Source organism: Mastomys coucha, unplaced genomic scaffold (genome assembly GCF_008632895.1).
Source record: "Mastomys coucha isolate ucsf_1 unplaced genomic scaffold, UCSF_Mcou_1 pScaffold14, whole genome shotgun sequence".
Lineage (NCBI taxonomy): Eukaryota > Metazoa > Chordata > Mammalia > Rodentia > Muridae > Mastomys > Mastomys coucha.
Genome location: NW_022196896.1, coordinates 70,861,913 through 70,874,017, shown reverse-complemented (window position 1 = coordinate 70,874,017; position 12,105 = coordinate 70,861,913). Strand labels below are relative to the sequence as shown.

Here is a 12,105-nt window from a genome sequence, read left to right as displayed (position 1 = left end):
CTCAGTGGGTAAAAGTGCTTGTCACCTAACCTGACGACTCAAGGTCAATTACCTGGACCTTCACAAATTGTGCTCTAACTTCAACACATGCTGTGCATACATACACTCTCTTTCTCTGTCTTATATGTATGATTATGTGAATATATGAATAAGGTCTATATATATACATATATATTTATAGTGTGTATACATACATACATATATATACAAATAAATGAAAAAAGTTTGAAAAAAGATGATGGGTTTTTTTTTTTGATTCACTATAATTAGAACAATATCTTTGGGTTCTACACCCATGTAGTCAACCATCCATGGATGGAAAATATTTGAAATCCTTTGTACTAAATAAATACAGATTTCCCCCTGTGGTTCCTTAAGAAGAATGTGGTATGCTGTGCATCTGTACAGTATGTGCATCATTTGGTTTTAAGTCATCTACAAATGCCTTGAAGTATCCTGGCGTGTGCATATTGATTCTGTGAATACTCCAAAACGTATATAAGAGGACCAGCTCTAAATGTGGGCATCTGTAGGTGACTGGTCCCAGGACCTTTTTAGAACATGACTTTGTGTCTCAAATGCTGTGGCCCTTGCCCGGGACCCAGGTATCTACACGGGATGGGAATTAGTTACTCCTACGCCTGAAAGGTTTCTTTCTTTTCCTTGAGCATTTACAGGAAGAAAAATCATGTATGTAGTTACTCTGATGTCATAGATACTAGAAATCCAGGCCTGGGTTAAATCCTACAAATGACTACAAATCTCAGGAGACAGAAGTTCCTAGAAGTATGGGTAATTCTGAGCATACAGTGGAGGTGGTCAGCTTCCGCCAGCATCCAGACAAGCTGCTTGCTGATTCAGCAAAACGATCGTGCTCTCCGTCAAGAGCAGCCTCGACATTGAGACACCTGTGGCTCCAACCGTTTCTGTCCTCTGGGCATCACAGCCTGCTTCATTCAGTCTTGCTGGTTACCTACAGGCTGTATAGACCCTCAGGAGGTCACTGTAGCTTTGGAATTGCTATAGTTATAAAGAAGTTTTTTCCAAATTCTGACACTGCAACTTAACACTAGTGTGTTAGTGTTAAGAAAGGGGGCTATGGGGAGGTGCTTCGGTCATGGGGGCTCCACTCTCCTGAATAGGACTAGCATCTTTATTTATTTATTTTTAATGTGGAAAACGATAGAGAAAGGCACCCAGTGTCAAGCTCTGGCCTCCACATGCATACATGCACACATGCACGCACACATACACCTGCATACCCAAAAGAATACACATGATCATGCACACACACCTTCATACACATGTGAACACACATGATCATGCACACCCACACCCCACACATGAAGAACCTCCATTCTGCTTCTGCCATGTGAAGACACGGCAACAAGGCATCTCCTGTGCATAAAGAGACTCTTCCTTCTGGATATTAAATCAATTGGTGTCTTGATCTTAGACTTTCCAGGTTCTGGAACCTTAAAACCTGGGTTTGCATAGCTTGTAATTACATAGTCAAAGATGTAGCCTGAACAGGCTGATAAATATACCCATTTATCCTAGGCACAGTATTCCAGACTTATCATAGTAGTCTTGGTACTAAAAAAAAAAAAAATTGGCAAAACCACGCTTTTATACACTGAAAGAGCCATAATACTTTATTTAAAATATATACAAAATTATTACTTTGAAACATATATATTACTATCCAACATACATCATATAACACACATTGATGTAAATTTTGGTACCTTCATTCAGTTTTGTGATTTCTCCTTTTGTTCAAGGTTCCTGAAAAAAATTCTCTAAAATACCACTGGAGGAGAGGCGCCCATAGGCTTGCCCCCCACAGTGGTCTGGCAATTCTCTCGTGCACCATTGGGCCCTGTGAACCTGACCCATGGAAGCTGAGGCTAATCCTATCCTTGCTGGGGTACTGAGAGAGGCATAGGATTGGTGGCACCAGCTTTGATAAACTACACACCAGTACCATCTTCTCTCCCTTTCCCTCTTTTCCGATGGAAACCAGTCAGTCGTTTTCTTGACAGACACACTTCCCTGGGCTGAACTTAACGTAAGTTATGGTCTCGTCACACCCCAGCTTCCTTCACTGTCTCCATCACCACAGAGAGCAGGAGAGTCGGGAGCTGGGATCTGAGTACAACTTGGAGAGAGAGAAGAAAAGAGCAAAGCGGGCTGAGTTCTCACACTCCTGAGATAAATCAATTGGGTTTAGGTGTTGTCCAGTCTTTTCCCACTACTATTACTTGCACAGTGCATTTCATCCAACAGGCACTTAATAAATGCCCAGCTACAGGTGAATACATGAATGCACAGGACCTGGTGATCCCAGGCAGGAGACATCCAGTTTTGAGAACCCAGGGGACTTATCGCTTCTTAGCCTTTTGGCTAATGTAAGTGTAGAATGAAGGGAACTGAAGCCGTGTAGACCTGCTTTCTCCTTTAACAATCGGGTAAACTGAGGCTGACAGAAGAAGATGAAATGAACAATATTACTAACTGGTCCCTGATAAGAGTCAGACCTGGAATCAGATTTTCTGAATTTCTCCCTCTCTTCAGATCTGACTTGGTAAAGAGAGCTCAATGGACCCACTGCCGTGTCCCAGATCTGCAGGACTCACCTTCCTACACTGGAAGCTGTCATAACGGACGGCCACAAGCAGAGTGGGCCAAGTGTAGGGTACAAGCAAAGTGTCTCCTCTAAGTAATTTCACTCCCAGGATCAGGTTCTGGGCAAGAGGATTTGACAGCAGCAGTGGACATGAGTGAGGTAGGAGGAACAGAGGTGGATGGGTGTAAGCCCCACTTTGGGGAAGGGTGTCTGTTCTATCCCAATAGCAGTTCCAGTGCTAATGTGGATTTGGTGCCTCACAAGGCTCTGGGTTGTCCAGAGATGTGTAAACAAAGCCAGGGCCACTGGCTGCTCCTGCTTCCGAGAGCAAGTCACTGCAAACATTTGTCCAGTGGATGAGGAACACGAAATATGTTCTTAGCACACTGGAAAGGATGCAAACAGAGGGATCAGAGAGGGGACAGGAGCAGATAGACAGGGACTGTCAGGCTAGCCAGATGTGTAAGGGTTGGGCACTTGCCTGAGTGAGTGTCTAGGTGGATTCCTCATTTCGGTTAAGCTGTCACAAAGCACATTTTGAGCTTTGGGCCACTGACACCACCATCCCCTGCCACACTGGAGACCTTAAGAACATCCCAACCCCAGCGTGATTCCTTTCTAGAAAGGATAATTTTATGTGATCAGAAACACACAGCTGAACATTATAAAGACCTCTGTGTTGTACCCAGGCCCTGCAGATACAACTCTGAAGAATGCCGGCATCAGAGTGAACAATGGCCACCACGATCTGCCACCAGGGGTTTCTCCTGAGCATGTGGAGTGGGGGCTTGGATGAAAGTGACGTGCTCTATTGGCAGATTCTCCTCTTGCCCCACCCTCAGCCGACTTCACTTTTTGCTTCCCCCACATCCCTTCTCACTTTCTGGCCGACTTCTGCAAGCCCCAATTCCCATGAGAGCTATATATGGTTTTTCTGAGAGAGAGAAGACAATAATTCATCTGAATGGAAACTGGAAAATTGAAAGCCACAGATCACCTGGTAACAAATGAGTACCTTTGTGCTTGTGTAGTCACCACAGAACGCAGACAACTAAAGGCTAGGGAGCAGAGTCTGGGCCGGGACCATTTGAGTGGTCTGTCGACCTGCACTCACCTGCTCCCTAGACAGCGGATTGGTTTTCGTTGCACACATAGACGGTGCTCGGCTGGATTTTCCTCTGGATCCGCTCAGGCACTTTAGGGAGGATTTGGAAAGTTTGGGGAAGCAACTCTATGCAGGCCTCGCGGAATTTCTTGATCCTCCAGCAGTAGACAATGGGGTTGAAAACAGACTTGAGGTAACTGAGCCACAGGACGCATGTGCTGGTGGTGTAGAAGGAGGCGCTGTAATAGAACTGCCGGCTGAACGCAGACAGCAGGCTGTAGACTGAGTGCGGCAGCCAGCAGAGCGAAAAGCCCACGAAGAGGATGAGGATGGTGGTGAAGGCCTTGGTTTTGAAGCTCAGATCCAGGCTGGCCTGCTGCTGCTGCCGCCGGAGACGTCTCAGGCCAGCCCCGGTTAGATGTCTGAGGTCCAGGCTGTCCGACTGGTTGTGCACACGGACAGCGTTCTTCCGCACCGTATTGAGGATGCACAGATAGGAGCACAGCATGACGCCGAAGGGAGCAAAGAACACTGCTACCACCAGTGTCACCACATAGGCACGTTCCGCTGGGAACTCAGTGTAGCCCAGCACGCACTGTGGGGCCCGAGCAGGCACCTCCATGAACGTCCAGCCAGTGAAGGAGGGCGCAGAGATGCAGAAAGACAGCACCCAGGAGGCCGCGATGATCATCTTAGCCCTGCGTGGGTTCAGCTTGTCCTGACGCTGCACGATGATGAGAAATCGGTCCACGCTAATAATGAGCAGGATGGCCACGCCCTCAAGGACAAAAAACCAATAGAGAGTAGCTGAAAGCCGACAAAAGTGGTCCCCGAAGTGCCAGCGAACAGTGATGAGGGTGATGGCGGTGAAAGGCATGCAGCATAAGGACAGCATGATGTCTGAGAAGGCCAAGGTGGCCAGCAGCAGGTTGATGGCTGAACGCATGGCTGGCCTCTGGTACACGATGATGCAGACCACCGTGTTGCCGAGGAATCCTACCACGATCATGAGCAGCATCATTATTGCCAGCGAGATCCTGAGCGGTGTGGACAGTGGGGTGGTCCCGGGGTCCAAAGTGTTGCTCACATTCAGCAGGAGATGTTCGTAAGTCCCCATGGGTGTGCTGTTACAGGCCATGGTGAAGAGAAATTCGGGACCTGGATAGAAGTAGCTACAAGGGAACCCTCCAGCGCTCGGGTGCCTTTCATTTTCTGTCTGCTGGCTTCATCTTTTCAATCGATTATTGCAGGATCTCTAGGGCTCTTGAATATCGTTGGGAGAAATCTTTCTTTGGAGGTGCTAGCTGGGTTTTGTGAGTTATCAGTCACATCCTTGTCCTGTCTCTGTGGCAGCCATGTGCTTGCATAGCTCCCTAGGACACTACAGCCTAAAGCAAGCAGAGAGAGAAGAATCAAGATATTGGAAGCCGGATGGGATGGAGCACGATCTAAGTTTTACATGTACCAATGGTCTAACTTGTATGAGGGTTTCAAGCTTATGCATTCAGCCAACCAGCCCAGGAAATATTCAGAAAACTCCAGCAGAGTGTGCACTGAACGTACACGATCTCCCGGTTTTCTGTGCTATACAACTATTTGCATACCATTTACATCATAGTGTGTCATCCCTAATCTGGGGATGAATTAACGTGTTATATTCAAGCCCCTTACAATTTTCTGCAAGAGACTTGAGAGCCCAGAGGTGTTAGTCTGTAAGGGGATGTTGAAACCAGTTCTCTGTGAATTCCCATGGGCAGGAGAGCATCCAGAAAAATGACTCATTTATTTCTGACTCAGGATAAAGGTTGGTATTTACATTGTTGAGTCTTGTCAAGCAGCCTAGGAAATTCAAGCAGCTAGCTCTCCTCTGGGCAACTGGAAGCACTGCCTTGTGGGTACTTTGGAACTAGTATTTATGTAGTTTGGCTTGGGTTTTATGAAAATCAATGAGGCCTTGAGCAAACCACCTGCTTTGGAATGCTAGCTTCAAGAGGACAGGGATGGGCTGGTGAGATGGCTCAGTGGGTAAGAGCACTGACTGCTCTTCTGAAGGTCCTGAGTTCGGATCCCAGCAACCACATGGTGGCTCACAACCACCCGTAATGAGATCTGATGCCCTCTTCTGATGCGTCTGAAGACAGCTGCAGTGAATTACGCCAGATCGAGTGGGGCAGAGTGAGCAGGGCTGGAGTGAGCGGGGCCAGTAGAGGTCCTGAATTCAATTCCCAACAGCCACACACATGATAGCTCATGGCCATCTATACAACTACAGTGTACTCACACATATAAAATAAATAAAAGTAAAGAGAGAACAGAGATCTCTCCTGCTTTATTCTGTTAGTCCCCAGAACCTAGGACAGCACCTGGCTCCCTGATGAAGAGATGAGTAGTTTTTGTATACTATCACCTTAATACTGATTTATGTCTTCTTTGTAAAGAGAAGATTCTGGACTATGCAAAGTTAAAAGTGGAGATTGACAAAACAAACTTCATTATTTATTTATTTTTTTAAAAATCTCATAGCAAAATTAACCAGACTCAAAGTCTATAACCTTCTTGAGGTGTGAATGGCATTTGAACAGGTGTATACATTTACATCTCAATAGTGCCTGGGACAAGTGTATACCTGGAGATTGTTACTACCATCAAGGCCATAAACATACCCATCAACCTGAAAGTCGGCCTTCCACCCTCTGTACTGAGATCTATCCTCTGAGAAAAAAAATTTTTTAATATGCTTGTACTAAAAATTTTAAATGTGTTTGATTTTGAGACTAGTCAAACACATTCACATGGAGAATGTTATGAGAAAACAGTGACCTTGTATCTATCCTCTGCCCGGTTTCTCTGGCAGCAACACTTCCGACAAGTGTGTAGATGCTATAAGGTTCTTCTTAGAAACACTGAGAAAGAGGAGAGAGGACCCGTTCTTACAAACAGCGTTGATTTTTACTGCCTTTCTCTGGGATGTTGTGTCCAGGAATGGCATCCAGGAGCCAAGGTCTGGAATCTGTTGTCTCTGCTGGGTGAAACAAATGCTCCCCTGTGTATCCATTCTCTGAATGTCCTCACTCACTAATCCCTTCTGCTGACTCCTTCATCTGGAACAAACCAGGCCCGAGTACAGAGCAGTGGAGTGTATCTCAGAGTCCTGTGGTGGAAGGCTCTCTGGAAGTGGCACTGTTACCATGTAAGCCCGAAGCAAGCCAATCCCATTGTTACAACGACTACTATTTCATGTACACAATATAGTCATGATCACACATTTGAATGTGAAACAGACCTAAGGTCAGCATGTTTTGAAGTCCCATCATGACCGCTGCTGCTGACTGTTCCAAGATGGTGGCCCCAGGAAGCCTACTCTAGAGCCTGAGCACGAGGAAGCAGACTCCAGGCACTTAGCTAGAAATAGGAACTAGGAGTTTGTAGTAGCTACAGCTGCTGAGAGAGGTGACAGAGTAGTATGTGGACAAGGCTGTAAGATATGCTGGAGGCTCTCTTGTCCCCTCTAGATTCCCTTACCTAGAGGGATGGACCCTCATCCATGAACAGTTGTGAGAAGTAAGGTCTATTCTGCCCCAGCTTCCTTCTGGCTTGCTGTGCTTGATCCTCCTACAGAAAAGCCCCAGCTGCTGGGGACAGCTATACCCTACAGTCTGGTCCTCTTCTCAGGCTGTCCATTTGTTTCCCATTTCCTTGCATTTCTCCGTAACTTCCCTCATCTTAGCTCATCTTCAACAAGAAATTCTCTATTGAGTTTCTTCACTCCCTCCCTCCTGAGACCTCTTCATGCATCTATTTTCAGCACCATGCCAAAGGTCATCCAAACAGAAGTTACAAGGGGGAGAAAAAAAGTCAAGAGTGAGTAGGTAGAATGGGCAGAGGCTATGTGTATGTGTGCATGTGTCTGATCTCTTATCTGCATCTTTCCCAGCTCCCCTGCCAACAGCTGCCTCCAGCAGTTTCTAGCTTGACTTATACAGCTGATGCTCACACAGTGATGGAGAACAAGCTTACAGCTTAGTTCTTGACTTACTCACTTAGAAATGCCATTGTTCTCACCACAGTATACTAAAGTTGAGCTTGTTCTATCGCCTCACTGTGTTGTTTTGAATGAAAACGCCCAGTATAGGCATAGGAGTTGGCAGGATTAGGAGATGTGGCTTTGTCAGAAAAAAAAAAAAAAGTATCGCTAGAGGTAGTGATACTTTCAAAAGTTCAAGGCTGGCCCAGTGGCTCTCTCTCTCCCTACAGCCTGGAGACTGGATGTAGAACTCTCAAGCTTCTTCTCCAGCACCATGTCCTCCTGCATGCTACCATGCCATGGACTAAACACCTAAAACTGTAAGCCAGCCCCAGGGGTTGTGGTGGTCATGGTGTCTCTTCACAGCGATAGAACCCTAACCGAAACTATCTCCTAATGATTGATGAATTAGTGTTTTGAAGTCATCCGAGTAACATTGTAACTGTAAGAAGATAAACAAATCTCTGCATGATACCCCACTAAGAATGGGTATCCATTTTGTCTCTACCATATATAGTGTTAAGTACCTCTTATCTTTACCCACATTCTTTCAGACTTTTACATCTATCTTTGCCTAGTTAACTTACGTATTTAACTCCCAGGGCCGGAGAGTTGTTAAGAGCACTGACTGCTTTTCCAAAGGTCCTGACTTCAATTTCCCAGCAACCTCATAGTAGCTCACAACCATCTGTAATGGGATCTTTTGCCCTCTTCTAGTGTGTCTGGAGGCATTGACACTGTATTCATATACATACAATAATATTTTTTAAAAAAATAACTCCCAGTAAAGCTATTTACACTCTTATGACAGTGTAATATTGTTCAGATTTGGGTATGTTATCTGTTAGAATCATATGTTTATGACTGGTTCAACATTATGATCTATAGAGACCAGACATACCAGAAGTACATTCCTAATATAAAGGACAAGTTGAGTGTAAATATTTTGTAACTAATCAAAACCTTGACACTAAAAAGAATTACATATTTATTTCATGTATGGCCCATGGCTGTCGTGTTCAGATGTTTGTGTTTCCCTTGAGTTTCTTGTCACCTCTGTTTTAACCCTGGCATGTCATGCTTTGGTCTAGTATTTCCTTGCTTGCTATCCCTCCTGAATGTTTGCCTCTGCTCCAGACCTGGGCTCTGCCCACTGGGTCAGTACCACAGTGGCTTATGATTCATTTGTTCTTAAATCCATAGCTGTCTCTTTTCTGGAAAACGTCTGTAGTCTACTTGATAAGAAAAGGTTCCAGGGACAGCAGCAAGCTAAGAAAGCCTTTGTATCACTGGAAAAGAAAATATTTTTCTTCTACCTTCTCACAGAGGGATACTTTGGCTGACTACTGAGGCAGAAGAATTTACTATCAGAAAAAGAGACTTTGCCCCTTCAGCAGCTGGCATTACTGATGCTAGGTTTAAAGTAGATTCCATTATTTTGCTTCATTGATGACAGATATTTTTCTCTTGAAGTTTTATTAATATTTTTTATGGAAATGTTGGTGAAAAGTGTACATCTGGGTCAATTTTTACTAGGTGGGATACACACTGAGTCATTTAAATCCAAAGATACATGCAGTCACCTTCTTTGTAAATTGGGTATTGTCTTCCCACGAATCCTGTGGTAGAACACATACCGGTTTGAATGCTAGGCCCAATTTTCAGGCTTTAATTTTCTTTACCATTAAAAAGTCTTCCATCAACACTCCTCCATTGCAGGTAGGAGTGCAAACTTGAACAACTCTGGAAATCAATTTGGCACTTTCTCAAACTTGGTAGAGATCTACTTCAAGACCTAGCTATAACACTCTTGGGCTTATACCCAAAAGATGCTCCAACATCTCACAAACACACTTTCTCAGTTATGTTCATAGCAGCTTTATTTGTTATAGCAAGGAGCTGGAAATAACCAAGATGTCCCTCGACTGAAGAATGGATAAAGAAAATGTGGTACATCTACACAATGGAATACTTATTACTCAATTATAAAAAACAAAGACGTCATGAACTTTCCAGGCAAATGAATGGAACTTGAGAATATAATCCTGAGTGAGGTAACCCAGTTCCAAAAGGTCATGCATGGTATGTATTCACTTATAAGAAGATATTAGCCATAAAATACATGATGCCAATGCTACACTTCATAGACTCAAGGAGTGTGGATAGGAAGGAAGGCACAAGCAAGGACACTTGAGTCTCACTGGTAAGGGGGAATGGTCATGAAAGACAGATGGAGGGAGGGAAATGGGTAGAACGGGATTGGGAGAGGAGTGGGGGGGTGGTTCTGGGTCGGGTGGGAGGAAGGGCATCGGGGATGGCTAGATGGCCATGAAAATGAATAGAAATCTGCAACCAACAAGAATGGAAGGTGGGTAGGGGGCATCTCCAGGAAGAAACTGAGACCTGGATAAGGGAAGGAATCAGTGGGATGTCCTTAGCTGTGACTCACAACATTGGAGATATGGAGCCTGGGGAGGCTGCTTCCTGTGGCCAGGCAGGAACCCTGGTGGAGCGATAGGAACACCAACTCACCCACAAAACTTTCAGCCCCCAAATTTATCCTGTCTAAAGAAATGTTGGAATTGGGGATAGAACAGTGGTGGAAGGAATTCTCAACCAAGAACTGGCGCAACTTGAGACTCATCTCATGGTCAAGCACCAATCCCCGACACTATTAATGATATCCTCTTTTATGTTTGCAGACAGGAGTCTAGCATGGCTGTCTTCTGAGAGGGTCTACCCACCGACTGCCTCAGACAGAGGCATACACTCCCAGCCAAACAGTGGATTGAGCTTGGAGACGCATATGGAAGAATAGGAGGAAGGATTGTGGGCCCAGAAGGGATAGGAACCCCACAGAAAGATTAACAGAGACAACCAACCTGTCTGAAATCATAATACTGAACCCTTTCTTCCATAAAGTTGCCTTGCTCATGGTGTTTTTTTCACATGAGTAGAGATGTAATGAAGATCCAGAAGAAGGACACTGTGAATCCTAGAGGCACCAGCAGCTTTCTGAGCCTTCAAAGCATATATATTTTCTGAGATTTTTGACTTTTGTCTATTTTTTTTTTTACTGAGCATCCCTTCTTCCTCCAAAGACAACATTTCAATTTAGAAGAAATTGCAGCTATACAGCACCTCCCCCCCCCCATTTCCTCTGGTTTTTAGATTCTTTCAGGTCCTTCTTCCCTGATGGGTCCTAAATCTTGGAGGGAGTGATAAAAAATTTTCTAATTCTGTTCCATCTGTGGCTGAGAATGGACAACTACACAAAAACTGTCACCCAGTCTCAGGAACATGACTGGGCATGAGTCTCTGCAGCATATCACTTATTGGAATGAAGAAGTTCCCAAGCATGGCCAATCTACCTGACAGTGCCAGTAATAAATGGTTGTAAACACTGATGTTTAGAAGGGGATTTCACACAAGCATATCACATACATTAAAAAAAAAAATTCTAATAGCAGTTGCATTGCCGCCGGGACCTATGAACTTTCTGCTGCAGGAATTTGACCTGGCTTACCAGATGGGAGTTCTTTCATGTGGAATAACCTAAGATAAAAGAATAACTTGTTTGGTTGTATCCTAATAGTCGTACTGCTGTTTCATCAATGAATGCACCTTCTTTGGCATACTCATATGGTGGAATGCGGGGTCTGTAACCAAGGCAGACTATTGGCGCCACTTTTCCCCAGCAGCCTGCATGATACTTTCTATCACTGAAAAAGGTAACCCTCAGGGAAGGAACTTCTGGCTGAGTCCCAGTTTGATTTCTTCATGCCTGGAAGCTAAAGCATGCAGTGTCTTTAGAAAGAGTCTTCATATCTAGTTCTGGCATGCAGCCACCCACTGTGGCAATGACCTTTGGGCTTGTAGGGTTTCAGTGGTCTCCCTAACCAATAACTCATAGTGGGAATCACATGTGTGACACTAAGATTTTTACCCAACAATCTTGGCACTCTTGGGAGTACTCTATTGTATTCCTTTAGGATGGTCTTTACTGTTCTCCCAGTTTAATCTAGGTGGCTCTCAATGGACAATACTATATAAATAACTCCTTTTACAAAGAGTGGGCAGGATTTCTGAAGGCTCACCCATGTCTGCTTCAAGCTAGTACCAACTGGTCTTGGGTGGTATATCGGGTTTTTATTCCTTTAATGAGACACCACGGCCACAGCAACTCTTATAAAGGAAAACATTTAATTGGGACTAGCTTATGTTTCGGAAGTTCAGTCCATTATCATCGTGGTGGGGGAGCCTGGCAACACTGGGGCAGACATGTGCTGGAGAAAGGCTAGAGGATCCACAGGCAGCAGGAAATGAGAGTGAGCCATTAGGCCTGGT

The 12,105-nt window shown here is 44.8% G+C and overlaps 1 protein-coding gene across 2 annotated transcripts in view; it reads right to left on the bottom strand.

Annotated features, from left to right (window-relative positions):
* Positions 1 to 1,639: 1,639 nt before the first annotated feature.
* The window catches only part of Gpr45 (G protein-coupled receptor 45), an 87,932-nt gene continuing 77,466 nt past the window's right edge, over positions 1,640 to 12,105 (bottom strand). For both annotated transcript variants that reach the window (XM_031367348.1, XM_031367350.1), the window contains exon 2: positions 1,640 to 5,122. In XM_031367348.1, coding sequence (XP_031223208.1) covers positions 3,751 to 4,872 — 1,122 coding nt within the window. In that variant the 5' untranslated portion in view covers positions 4,873 to 5,122 and the 3' untranslated portion in view covers positions 1,640 to 3,750. The remainder of the gene's footprint in view (positions 5,123 to 12,105) is intronic.